This window comes from Lathyrus oleraceus, chromosome 2 (genome assembly GCF_024323335.1).
Source record: "Lathyrus oleraceus cultivar Zhongwan6 chromosome 2, CAAS_Psat_ZW6_1.0, whole genome shotgun sequence".
NCBI lineage: Eukaryota > Viridiplantae > Streptophyta > Magnoliopsida > Fabales > Fabaceae > Lathyrus > Lathyrus oleraceus.
In genome coordinates, this window is record NC_066580.1 from 265,992,858 (window position 1) to 266,006,330 (window position 13,473).

The window sequence follows — 13,473 nt, forward strand, 5'->3', positions numbered from 1 at the left end:
TTATTTCAGCTATCGTTATGATTATCCTATTATATATATATATATATATATTAAAAAAAATAGTTGCAATTTTGATAACATCCATTAAATAATATCTATAAAAAATCCGGGATGTTACATTTGGTATCAGAGCAATAATCCTTGGACACACATTTTTGGGTGGGACGATCTTGTATGGCGTATGAGTATGAAAATTTTGTGATGCCTGAGTTATTTAGTCTTCTAATATTTTATATAAACATTGTGACTATTTATGGATTTAATTACTTATGTTATGTACTAACTAGTGTGAAAAATTATGTGTAGCAAATTTCTTTGGATACCACTTACTTATAGCCCAAGTGTTAGGATGAGATCTTAAAAAAATCCTTCTAATGCAAGTGTAATTGTAGGAAGTTACAATGAGTCGACGAAGAACTTCTACCGACCGACAAAATACCCAGCCAATTGCTAACATGGCAGACGCCATTTAAGCAATTCATGCAATGGCTACTGCTATTGCAAAACAATCTGCCACTATTGTCCAACAAGCGGAAACTTCTGCCCAACAAGCTGCAATCCGAGCTCAACGTGAGGCGCTAAGGGATCAGAGAGAAGAAGCTGCTGCTGCTGCGAGAGAATTGACAGATTTTAATCGTCAAAACCCACCAAAATTCAAAGGGGAACATGACCCAGACAAGGCTGATCTTTGGATACAAGAAATTGAGAAATTTTTTGAAATGTTGCATTGCACAGATGCTAAGAAGGTGGAATATGCAACCTTTTTGCTTAGGGCAGAGGCTGAATCCTGGTGGCGGGGTGCGAAGCAGCTAATGGAGAGTAACAATGAAGCACTGAACTGGACAACTTTTAAACAGAAATTTTTGGACAAGTACTTCCCATCAAGTGCTAGATCTGAGAAAGAAGCTCAATTCCTTAGACTGTACCAAGGTAATATGACTATCTCTGAGTATGCTGACAAATTTGACTCACTAGCCAAATATTTCCGCTATTTTCGTGACCATGTGGATGAAAACTATAAGTGTGAGAGGTTTGAGCAAGGACTCAGATATGAGATTAAGGAATCTGTGGAGCCCTTGGAGATCCGTCAGTTCCAAGTACTAGTGGAGAAATGTAAGAAGGTGGAACGGATGAAGCAAGGACGTCCGAATAGATGGGTTGCTGGAGGACCTTCTAGACACCAGGTAGAATCTGAGAAATTCTCTTTAAATTTGTTAAGAATTTTATATCACTAAGCCTTTGTAAAACAGGGACATCAGGACCGCAATAATAGGGGCAAGCCACAACAACCATACACCCGACCTCAAAGGAGTGGAAGAGACCAACCTCAAACACAGTTCAAGGGAGGTCAGAGGCCACAAAATTCAAGTAGTATTCGCTGCTACAACTGCAATAAGGAGGGACATGTGAGTACTCAGTGCCCAGGAAGAGCGAGAGTCTGTTATCTTTGCCAGCGACCGGGACATTTTGCTAGGGATTGTCGAGCACCAAGGAGAGATCATGTTCCATCTACCAACAACAACAATGATGTTATCCGGCCTACTGCTGAGGGACGTGCCTATCACATTGGGGGAGAGGAAGCTTTGAATGCCTCAGGATTAATCTAGGGTGAGTGTGAAATTGCAGATAAACTAATTCCAATATTATTTGATTCTGGTGCTACTCATTCTTTCATCTCTATGGAATGTGCAAATTATGTACAACTACTTGTTACTTCACTGCCTTTTGATTTGGTGGTCACAATACCATCTTCTGAACCTGTAATACTTAATGAAGCCTGCTTACAATGCCCCTTAACTATCTTGGGCATGCAATTCAAAGTCGATCTGATTTGTATTCCCTTAAAACATCTGGGAGTGATCCTTGGGATGGACTGGTTATCTAGTCATCATGTTATGTTGGATTGTGCTCGAAAGTCTGTAATCTTTCCAGACCCCGATGTTTCTCGATTTCTAAATAGAAACCGAATGAAAATATCTTTGAAGGGAGGCATCCAGAAGTATGTGTTCTTAAATTCTGTCAGCATGAAGCCAGAAGTAACGATTAATGAGATACCAGTGGTAAGAGAGTTTCTAGAAGTATTTCCATTAGACGTGTCGGGGTTACCTCCAGTACGTGAGGTTGTATTTGCTATCGATGTCATCCCAGGGACTGCACCTATTCATATTGCTCCATACAGAATGGCTCCACCTGAGATGTTAGAACTAAAAAGACAACTTGAAGACCTGCTATCAAAGAATTTTATCCGACCAAGTGTCTCACCATGGGGAGCTCCTGTATTATTGGTGAAGAAGAAGGATGGGAAGTCGAGATTGTGCGTTGACTATCGACAACTTAATAAAGTCACTATCAAGAATAGATACCCTTTACCACGTATTGATGACTTGATGGACCAACTTAGAGGCGCTGTGATATTCTCGAAGATTGATCTAAAGTCCGGATACCACCAGATTCGAGTGAAGGAACAAGATATACCCAAGACAGCATTCAGAACGCGATATGGGCATTATGAGTATTTGGTGATGCCTTTTGGAGTGACCAATGCACCAGCGATTTTCATGGACTATATGAATCGTATCTTCCATCCTTTCTTAGACAAGTTCGTGGTGGTTTTCATTGATGACATCCTTATATACTCCAGGAGTAGAGAAGAACATGAGGAGCACTTACGCCTAGTCTTGCAAGTGTTAAAGGAGAAGCAGTTGTACGCTAACCTGGGGAAGTGTGAATTTTGGTTGGAGGTGGTGAAATTCTTAGGCCATGTAATCTCAAAGGAAGGTATTGCAGTTGACCCCTCCAAGGTTGAAGCCGTAGTTTCTTGGGAACAACCAAAAACAGCCACCGAAATTAGAAGTTTTGTGGGATTGGCAGGATATTACAGAAGATTCATTGAAGGATTCGCTAAGATTGTATCCCCATTGACACAACTCACTCGAAAGAATAAAATTTTTGCATGGACAGAGGAGTGCGAGAAGAGTTTCCAACTAATGAAGGAGAAATTGACCACATCACTAGTGTTAGTGCTACCACAGCCAGAAGAACCTTACGAAGTTTATTGCGATGCTTCATATCAAGGTCTGGGTTGTGTACTTATGCAGCATAAACAAGTTGTGGCTTATGCCTCAAGGCAATTGAAAATTCATGAGAAGAACTATCCCACTCATGATTTGGAGCTCGCTGCTATAGTATTTGCACTTAAGATCTGGAGGCATTACTTATATGGTTGTAGCTTTGGAGTGTTCAGCGACCATAAGAGCTTAAAATATTTATTTGATCAGAAAGAGCTTAACGCTAGGCAGAGGCGATGGATGGAATTCATCAATGATTATGACTTCAATTTGCAATATCACCCAGGAAAAGAAAATGTAGTGGCAGATGCATTGAGTAGAAAGCGAGTCCAGCTCTCAACTATTGCATTGAAGGGGTTGGAACTATTAGAGAAGTTTCGAGACTTGAACTTAGATTTAGATTCTTCAAATGAGAGAGTGCATTGTGGAATGATCACTATCGAGAATGAATTGATGATTAAGATTGCGACCCTGCAGGGAGACGACGAAGAAATTCAGGAGAAGAGGAAGTTGATGGAGACCGAAAGAGCACCAGAGTTCAAATTAGGACCAGACAACATTCTGCGTTGTAATGGGCGTGTGTGCATTCCTAATAATGCAGAGTTGAGAAAGACTATTTTGGATGAGGCCCATAAAAGTAAGCTGAGTATTCACCCCGGGACGACAAAAATGTATCAAGACTTAAAGCAGAGATTTTGGTGGTCAGGAATGAAAAAGCAGGTGGCCGAGCATGTGGCTTCTTGTTTGACATGTCAAAAAGCTAAGGTAGAACATCAGAAGCCAGCTGGATTATTACGTTCTCTGGATGTTCCACAGTGGAAGTGGGATAGCATTTTTATGGACTTTGTAGGGGCGTTACCAAAGACTCAGAGCAAGTTTGATTCCATTTGGGTGATCGTGGATAGGTTGACGAAATCAACTCACTTCATACCCGTGCGAACCAATTATAATGTAGCCAAGCTTGCAGAGATATATATTGCCGAGATTGTGAAGCTACATGGGGTACCTTCTAGCATCGTGTCAGATAGAGATCCAAAGTTTACTTCCCACTTTTGGGGAGAATTACAGGAGGCCTTAGGGACGAAGCTAAGACTAAGTTCTTCTTATCATCCTCAGACAGATGGACAAACCGAGAGGACTATTCAGACCTTGGAAGACATGTTAAGGGCCTGTGTCTTGGATAATGGAGGTAGTTGGGACAGTTTATTACCACTTATTGAATTTACTTACAATAACAGTTACCATTCAAGCATTGGCATGGCACCGTATGAGGCTTTATATGGGCGCAAATGCCAGACCCCATTATGTTGGTATAAGGATGGTGAAAGCATGTTAGTAGGCCCTGAATTAGTCCTGCAAACAACTGAGAAGGTCAGGTTAATCCAAGAACGAATGAAAACAGCCCAAAGCAGACATAAGAGTTATGCAGATCAACAGAGGAGACCTCTAGAGTTTCAGGAAGGTGATCATGTATTTTTGAGGGTGACGCCTACAACTGGGGTAGGTAGAGCGCTGAAATCCAAGAAGCTTACCCCTAAGTTTATTGGGCCATACCAGATTCTTAAGCGTGTAGGTCCGGTGGCGTATGGGATTGCTTTGCCTCCAAACTTGGCCAACCTTCATAGTGTATTCCATGTGTCTCAATTGAGAAAGTATATGGCTGATGATTCACATGTTATCACACCAGACGATATTCAACTGAAGGATAATCTTTCGTTTGAGGTCCTTCCAATGAGTATTGATGGTCAATCCAATAGACTTTTGAGAGGCAAGGAAATCCCATTGGTCAAGATAATTTGGAACCAGAAGACTGGTGACGCTACATGGGAGCGAGAGGATCAAATGCGAAAACTATATCCAGATCTTTTTGCGACTGTCTAGTTTCGAGGACGAAACTATTTTAAGGGGGTAAGAATTGTAACGTCCTTAATTTTAATGGATTGCGTAGAACTCATTTTTATTAATTATTAGAAGTAGCTAAATTAGCATGACTATAATAGTTAAATATTAAGGAAAAAAACCCATTAAAAATGATATTTATATAATTTTAAATATAAAATTTTGTGTGATCGTTATATTTATTAAATAAAGCTTAAATAAATAAATAAGTAATCTAAAGAAAATTTAAATAAATTAATTATGAATATATTAAATAATATAAAATATATAATATAGTGTGTGATTATCATTTTATAAAACTAAGTTTAAATATATATTAAATTAATTTAATACTTAATGATAATATGTGTTGTTGTTTTCCTTTAAATCAAATTTAAATAAATATAGTAAATGGATTTAACACTTAATGGTATGTGTTGTTATTAATATTTTTATTTTAATTTATTAATATAAATGGATGAATGTGGGTACTCATGCTAGTCTTGGTTGGACAGTACTGGAAGTAAGTGAGTTACGTAATTCAAAATTGAGAATTCAATTTTGACTAAGTGAGGTAGTTCCTAAAAATAGTGGAGGGTAGTAGACTAAGTTGGAGTGGATAGATCAAATTAATAAAATTCACTTTATTCCTATCCAAATTTCCTGTCTTCCACTTCCCCAAATTCCTCCTTTGTTTGTTTTTACCGGTGTCACTTATGTCCCTCTTTTCCCTCAACTTCCAGCTTTCTAAAAATCTATTAATTCAATTGTTCTCTCTCACAAAAAAAAATTCAGCCTATACCATTACAATTTCATAAAAGACACCACAGAATTTCTACACATTAAAGAAATACCAAGCACTCGGTGGATTAATCAATCGTAGGAGATTAAAAGTCAATATTAGTAGAGGCGACTCGTAAGGTAAAGGCTTTTTCCCCATATATTCATGCTACATAGGACACTTTTGTGAACTAATGGTAGAATCTTTGAAAAAAAATATAATAATAATAATAATTAATATTTATTCGTTTGATTCATATATATATATATATATATATATATATATATATATATATATATATATATATATATATATATATATATATATATATATATATATATATATATATATTTGGTTATTAATTTCGTCTTTAATTTAATCATATTAGTGATTATGTACTGGCCGAATATTCCTTCCTTAGTAGTCAACAATTGTAATTGCAGTTATTAGCTGATAGGTACTCCTATCATGATTTTGACATATATATAATTGTGTGTGAATTAATGAGGTGGGTTCAATTGTGCACCTTCAATTATGCACCACAAGTTTCAGATAGTACTAGCAAAAAGAAGGAAATCCAACGTTATTATTTGGTCCGGCAATTCGGTACCTACGCCACTGTTACTATTAGGCACATATAACTAATAAATTGGAGTTATATTATGTTCCTGCTATGAACATACTATTAATAAATAATCTATATTTTTGTACTGTTATGCATTTGAAATATTCATGATCATAAAGTTCCCATTTGCGTGAGTAATAGAAAATGATACATAAATGACAGATGAATTTTTGGTTGAGTATTATAGAAAAGATTATATGCATATGACTACTTTTTGAGTCTTTTGACAACACGTGGTATTTAAGGAAATGACTATCTTAAATTATTGAGACATACATCATATAAGATATGTATAGATGAGTTGTTGTGGTATGCCATTGTGGCAAGGTCGACGCTTTTGGGCCTTTGTGGCAGGAGCCTTTGTGGCAAGGTTGACGCTTTCGGGCCTTTGTGGCATGAGCCTTTGTGGCAGTCCCCATTGGAATGGGATTATTTTATTTATCCGGATCATTTGTGTCTCATATAGTAGTTTCAGTCATATTGCATTTCATATAACATAAGTAATCACATAAAAGGAAAATATTAATTATATTTTGATTGTTGAAGTTTTATTAATTGTTTATGATATTTTCTTATGGTGAGTATGATTCAATATGGATATGGAATTTGACCTTTACAATTAATATTTTAGGTACTCAAGGAGAAAGGCATGATTGAATGTGTTGCTTGAATCGCGTGCGGGGAAGAAAACAGGATTTTGCAAAATTAGCATTTTATTTAATAAGAGAAGAATGTCACTTTATTTCACTTATTGCTAGCATCCGAACTAGTTTAGAAATATGAATATTGATTTTATTTTATTAGGAATTTTCCAACTATCTCTAAATTTTATTAATTATATTATTCTCTAAATTTTATTTCAGCTATCGTTATGATTATCCTATTATATATATATATATATATATATATATATATATATATATATATATATATATATATATATATATATATATATATATATATATATATATTAAAAAAAATAGCTGCAATTTTGATAACATCCATTAAATAATATCTATAAAAAATCCGGGATGTTACACCAATCATTTCATAATCTTTGTTCATCTTATAAGACCTCTCGTGCTTAGAAGAATATCTTGCCTTATAAATCCTCTCATGTATAGGTCAATCATATCTCATTTTTCCTTGTGGTTGATTACCATCATTGGTTAGTACCACACTCTTGCTTGTTAAGCAACTTATCTTGCCTTTTGACAATCAATCTCGTTCCCTTTTGTTTCAGTCGTAGTAGGCTGAACTATGATTGCTCTGATTTTCTCATTGCATTATGAGAATAATTAGGCACAAGGGTTCGAATCCTCCACGAGCATACTTATTTATTATTCCTTCCTTAGGGAATTCCTCCATCCATCCCCATGATGCACTCATTGTTCTACATTCATTCACTCTATGTGATATACCCTTGTTTTGAGCCAAATGCAGTACCTCTTTGTGAACCAAGAGATGTTTGTGCTGTGAAACGAAACACTTAATTTCCTTTGTTTTCGGCTATACTATATAGTGCAGAATGTTCATACAGTCCGCATATCGGTTAATGTCAGTTTTACTCTTGGTTTCACATTTCACCCCTTGTTGGAGTTCAAATAACACAATCCTTTGGTTCAGACCATACTGTTATCACAATTCTTTTCACCTCCCACCATAAGTTCTTTGAACTACATAGCTCTGAATTCCTCATTGCACTATAAGGATACGTAGGCATGAGGGCCCTAGTCCTCACCGAGCACTCCATTTATTTCTTTTCCTTTTCCCATTCTTTTGCGAGTAATATTCAAATATCACACATATTCGAGCTAGAACAATCAAAACGATTCCCATGGAGTACCATGGATGTTAGGGGTGTTAATACCTTCCCCTTGCATAACCGACTTCCTTACCCAGCATGTCTCTTTCCCTCGGGTTTTATCAATGTTTTCCCTTTCCTTCGGGAATAAATAAAGTTTGATGACGACTTTGTTGTATGTTTGAGCGTGTGATACGTTTGGTATATTTCTGCTAGCTTCAGGATGAAACTAAAAATGCAGAATTTCTAATGGCCTCCCTCCAAGACACCTTGACTATCATAAAGAACGGACATCCCCCAAGGATGGGGAAGAATGCTTGAGTTACCAAACAATAAGGACCGCGTGGGATTGAGATACAATTCCCAGAACTTGAAGAAACCCGCGACAATAACTATAAAGGGAAAAATACTCTCGTTATCAGAATAATTCTCTAGTGTCGGACACCTTGTTGATGGTCATATATGTGCCTTGGAGGAAGACGGTGAAGAAGACGCAGGACTGGTCTTCAAAAAGACCAAAGGAAGGGGTGCCACCAAATGGATCGTGATGGAAGTACCTGAACTAACCATGATTAAGATGTAATTTCCCTTGTTGTTTTCCCTTTTAATCAAAAGAATTCATGTCACTCTCAAGGCATGGGGGAATCATTTATAGGGCCTCAATGAATTTTCCCTTTTATCATTAATGAAAAAATCCACGTTTCGCATTCAATTTTATGATCCTTGTCTTTCATTTATTTATTTCACTTTTCAAAAATGGCAATATTATTTTCCTTAAAGTTCTTTTTCAAATCATTTTTCCACCTTTCATATCAATAAAAGCATGAACCCTAAATTGTGCAGATCACCCTCGACAACCACCAATGACAAATATCTTATAGTCTCATATGACTTTGATAACCCAATTAATCACACCGATGAAGATTGTGACGAAGATTACGAGCTCCCCAAAGAATTGGCAAGATTGCTCAGCCAAGAGGAAAAGGTCATCCAGTCGCATGAGGAATCAGTCGAGGTGGTCAACCTTGGTACAAGCGAGGAAGCTAAGGAAGTTAGAGTAGGCTAGACCCTACAAGAAGAGGTCAAGGCAAAGTTGATCAAGCTCTTGAAGGATTACATGGATGTGTTCACATGGTCATACCAAGATATGCCCGACCCCGATGGATATCATGGTCCATCGTCTACCTCTTAGAGAAGAGTTCTCTCCTGTGAAACAAAAGCTACGAAGGACTCGTCCTGACATGGCTATGAAGATCAAAGAGGAAGTACAAAAACAACTCAACACAGGCTTTCGAGCAGTCTCCAACTACCCATAATGGATTCCCAACATTGTGCCCATACCCAAGAAGGACGGAAAAATAAGGATGTGTGTATATTATAGATATCTAAATAGAGAAAGTCCCAAAAAAGACTTCCCATTACCCCAAATTTTATGTGTTAGTTGACAATACAACTCAGTTCTTGGTTTTCTCCTTTATGGATGGATTCTCTAGTTACAACCAGATTTGAATGGCTCAAGAAGATATGGAGAAAACAACTTTCATAACCCCATAGGGCACCTTCTTCTACAAGGTCATGCCTTTCAGATTAAATAACTTCAATGCAACATATCAATGAGCCATGGTCGCGCTCTTTCATGATATGATTCATAGAGAGATCGAGGTCTACGTTGATGACATGGTCACCAAATCTGAAACTAAATAGGAGCATCTTGTCAATCTGGAAAAGTTGTTTAAGAGGCTAAGGAAGTTCAAATTAAGGCTTAATACCAACAAGTGTACGTTTTGATTAAGATCTGGAAAATGGCTAGTTTTATCGTCAGCCAATGTGGCATTGAAGTGAATCCTGAGAAAGTGAAGGCTATACATGCTAGGCCTACACCCAAAACCGAGAAAGAAGTCTGAGGATTCCTAGGGAGGTTGAACTACATAGCTAAATTTCTATCTCTCCTAACGACAACTTGTGAGCCGATCTTCAAGCTACTTCGAAAGGATCAAGCTCTCATTTGGAACAACGATTACCAAAATGATTTTGATAAGATAAAGGAGCATTTACAAGAACATCCTGTTTTGATGCCTCTTGTACCTGGCATACCATTGATTATGTACCTTACCCTCCTCGAGGGATCCATGGGGTATGTCCTAGGACAACATGACGAGACTGGTAGGAAAGAACACGCAATATACTACTTAAGCACGAAGTTCACTAATTGTGAGAGTAGATATTCAATGCTCGAAAATACTTGTTGTGCACTAGCTTGGGTTACCAAATTCTTAAGATAGTACATGCTTACTCATACAACATTGTTGATATCCAAGATGGGTCCTGTCAAATACATCTTCGAGAAGCCTGCTCTCACCGATAGAGTAACACATTGGTAAATGGCTTTAACCGAGTACGACATCCAACATGTCACTCAAAAGGCTATCAAAGTGAGTGTACTGTGTGACTATCTTGCACATCATCCCTTAGAAGACTACCAGTCTATGCGTTTTGAATTCCCTGATGAGGACATCATGCTAATCAGAGACTGCAACATCCATAGCCCCGAAGAAAGACCAGAGCCTGGATCCCGATGGAGCTTCTAACACTCATGCAAATGGTATTGGGGCAGTCATCACCTCCCCAACTGGTTTGTACCTCCCATTCACCACAAGGTTGTGTTTCGAGTGTACAAACAATATGGAAGAGTACGAGGCCTGTATCTTCGGCATTGAAGTTGTGATTGATCTTAGGATCAAAATCCTTGAAATCTACAAAGATTCAACCTTGGTTATTAGCCAAGTCAAAGGGGATTGGGACACTAGAGATCACAAGCTCTTCCCTTATAAGGAGCATGTTCTGAAACTGATCTCATACTTTGATGAAATTACATTCAATCACATTCCTCGAGAAGAGAATCAATTGGCCGACGCCTTGGAAACATTGGCGTCCATGTTCAAGGTCAAATGGAAGAATGAAGCACCATCATTTCACCTCAACTACTTGGATGAGCTTGCTTACTTTTTGGAAATAGAAGATGAAGTCGACGGTTTGAAGGAGAAGGGCGATCCAAAACGCAACGGGAATTAAAATTTTCTCCTTTAGTGATCCTTACAAATGGGCATGATCAGTGATAGAATCGTTACCTCTTGTGACGACTGAAACCTTTGATGCAGATCTTTGGAGCGTTCACGAACGTTGAACGACGACAACGCCTCTACTCAGTCCACACGAACAGATTCCTTCAATCTCAGTGCTAGCTGCTATGAATGAAGGCTTTGAGTGAGAGAGAGAGAGAGAGAGAGAGAGAGAGAGAGAGAGAGAAAACAAAAATTGCAACTGCACTTACTACTTCTGCACAAGGATCCTATTTATAGAACCACTTGTGTGGGCTTCAAGCTAAAAATCCCACTTAAGTGTATGTGGCCCATATCTTATAATATGCCAAAATCACTTAAGCGCGTGGTACCTTACCATATTTCGTATTCTACTCAAGTACACCGTACCTTACGATGTTCTACAATTCACTTAAGTGCACCGTACCTTACGGTGTTCCTTAGTTACTCTATCTCTCATCAATCTGTCCTTTGTGTGTGACCCTGTAGGTTTTCGCGGCATTGGCAATTATATTAAATCACGCATTTAACATAATAAACAGTGAGCGGTATCTAGCAACACATCACTGCTACCCAAGACACGAAAATTTCATGTGATCTAACAAATCCTTCTGTGATAATACTTATGTGTATAATTACCATTTTCCCCTTATGTCTATATTGAGCACAAGGCATAGACCATGTCATCCTTGTCCAGTTCAATATTGGGCCCATAGACATTTATCCTGTTACGCAGGATGGGCAAATTCCATCTAGGTCACTCATGTCCCTTAGCATGCTTCGTGGAGTACCCATCAACTGTCTTTATGGTCATCCAGTTACGGTTAACGTTTGATCAGCAACAAGGCACTCGACTCTACATCTAGGGTCCATAGTAGTTTCAGGTCGAAAGGTGGTATACACCATTATCACCATGAGAATAACTTATGACACTTTGCATAACATTCTATATAGTATTCTCATATTCTCATAGCGGGTCAATCCAATATGAATATTACTCTTAATATTCATACCTATGTTTAAGACTTGATAACTCCTTATCCATGATCCATGCGATGTGATCATCAGTCTATATACGTAATAGTCTTAATGCTTTAATGTTATCCCACTTCACAATAAAGCTCGACTACAGATACTTTAAGAATAATGTCCTTATGTTTAATGTGATCTCATGATTAGGTCATACTTGATACATTAAACGGACCAGCTATTCTAGGGACTTTATTAAACAAACATAATAAAGAAAAAGTCTTTTATTATTAATAAATAATTCGATACAAGTACGAAAAGTATTAGCCTCTAGGGCTTACACCAACACGGTTATCCTTGGTTCTATGACATCATGAGGTTCCTAAGAGCCAAGAGTACCCTAAGGACGTATCCATCACCGACAAGAAGTATCTTCGGAAGGTATCATCCAAGTTCTTCTTAAGGGGGGGGGGTACTGTACAAGAGAAATTATTATTCGGTTTTGCTAAGATGTGCGAACAACCAAGAAGTAAACCAGGTTATAATGGAAATCCAAGAGGGATCTTTTGGGACGCACTCCAGTGGACACACCATGGTAAAGAAAATCTTGAAGGGAGACTATTATTGGATGACTATGGAGGTTAACTGTTAGCGCCACGTCCAAACATGCCACAAATTCCAGATTTATTTCGACAAGATCCATGTGCCACCAATGCCACTCAATGTCCTAACATCACCTTGGCCTTTTTCCATGTGGGGAATTGACGTGATCTGATGCATAGAGCCAACTGCCTCGAATGGGTACCGCTTCATCCTTGTGGCTATTGACTATTTCACAAAAATGGGTGGAAGCGGTCTTATACGCCAACGTTACAAGACAAGTGGTGGCTCGGGTCATAAAAAAAGAGATCATTTTCCATTATGGGGTACCCAACAAGATCATTACTTATAATGGATCTAACCTCAATAAAAAAATGATGAAAGAGTTGTGTCGAAGCTTCAAAATTGAACACCACAACTCATCGCCTTATAGGCCCAAGATGAATAGCGTTGTCGAGGAAGATAACAAAAATATCAAGAAGATCATGAAGAAAATGGTAGAGACCTACAAAGATTGGGACGAAATTCTCCCGTTCGCATTACATGGCTATCATACCTCAATACGAACCTCCATTGAGGAACCTCCTTTCTCTCTCGTGTATGGCATGAATGCAGTCCTTCCTGTTGAAGTAGAGATCCCTTCTTTAAGG

The 13,473-nt window shown here is 38.0% G+C and overlaps 1 protein-coding gene across 1 annotated transcript; it reads left to right on the forward strand.

The window, feature by feature from the left end:
• The first annotated feature begins 485 nt into the window (after positions 1-485).
• On the forward strand, positions 486-1,607 carry LOC127122830 (uncharacterized). The gene is made up of 2 exons (XM_051053110.1): positions 486-1,184; positions 1,251-1,607. Exons 1-2 carry the CDS (start codon positions 486-488, stop codon positions 1,605-1,607), a joined length of 1,056 nt encoding a protein of 351 aa, XP_050909067.1.
• Positions 1,608-13,473: the final 11,866 nt, after the last annotated feature.

Bases quoted from the DNA above. Each gene is read 5' to 3' on its own strand.
- LOC127122830 (XM_051053110.1), top strand. From the start codon at position 486: ATGGCTACTGCTATTGCAAAACAATCTGCCACTATTGTCCAACAAGCG. The intron at 1,185-1,250 runs GTAGAATCTGAG...TTTGTAAAACAG, and splicing joins GAGGACCTTCTAGACACCAG to GGACATCAGGACCGCAATAA.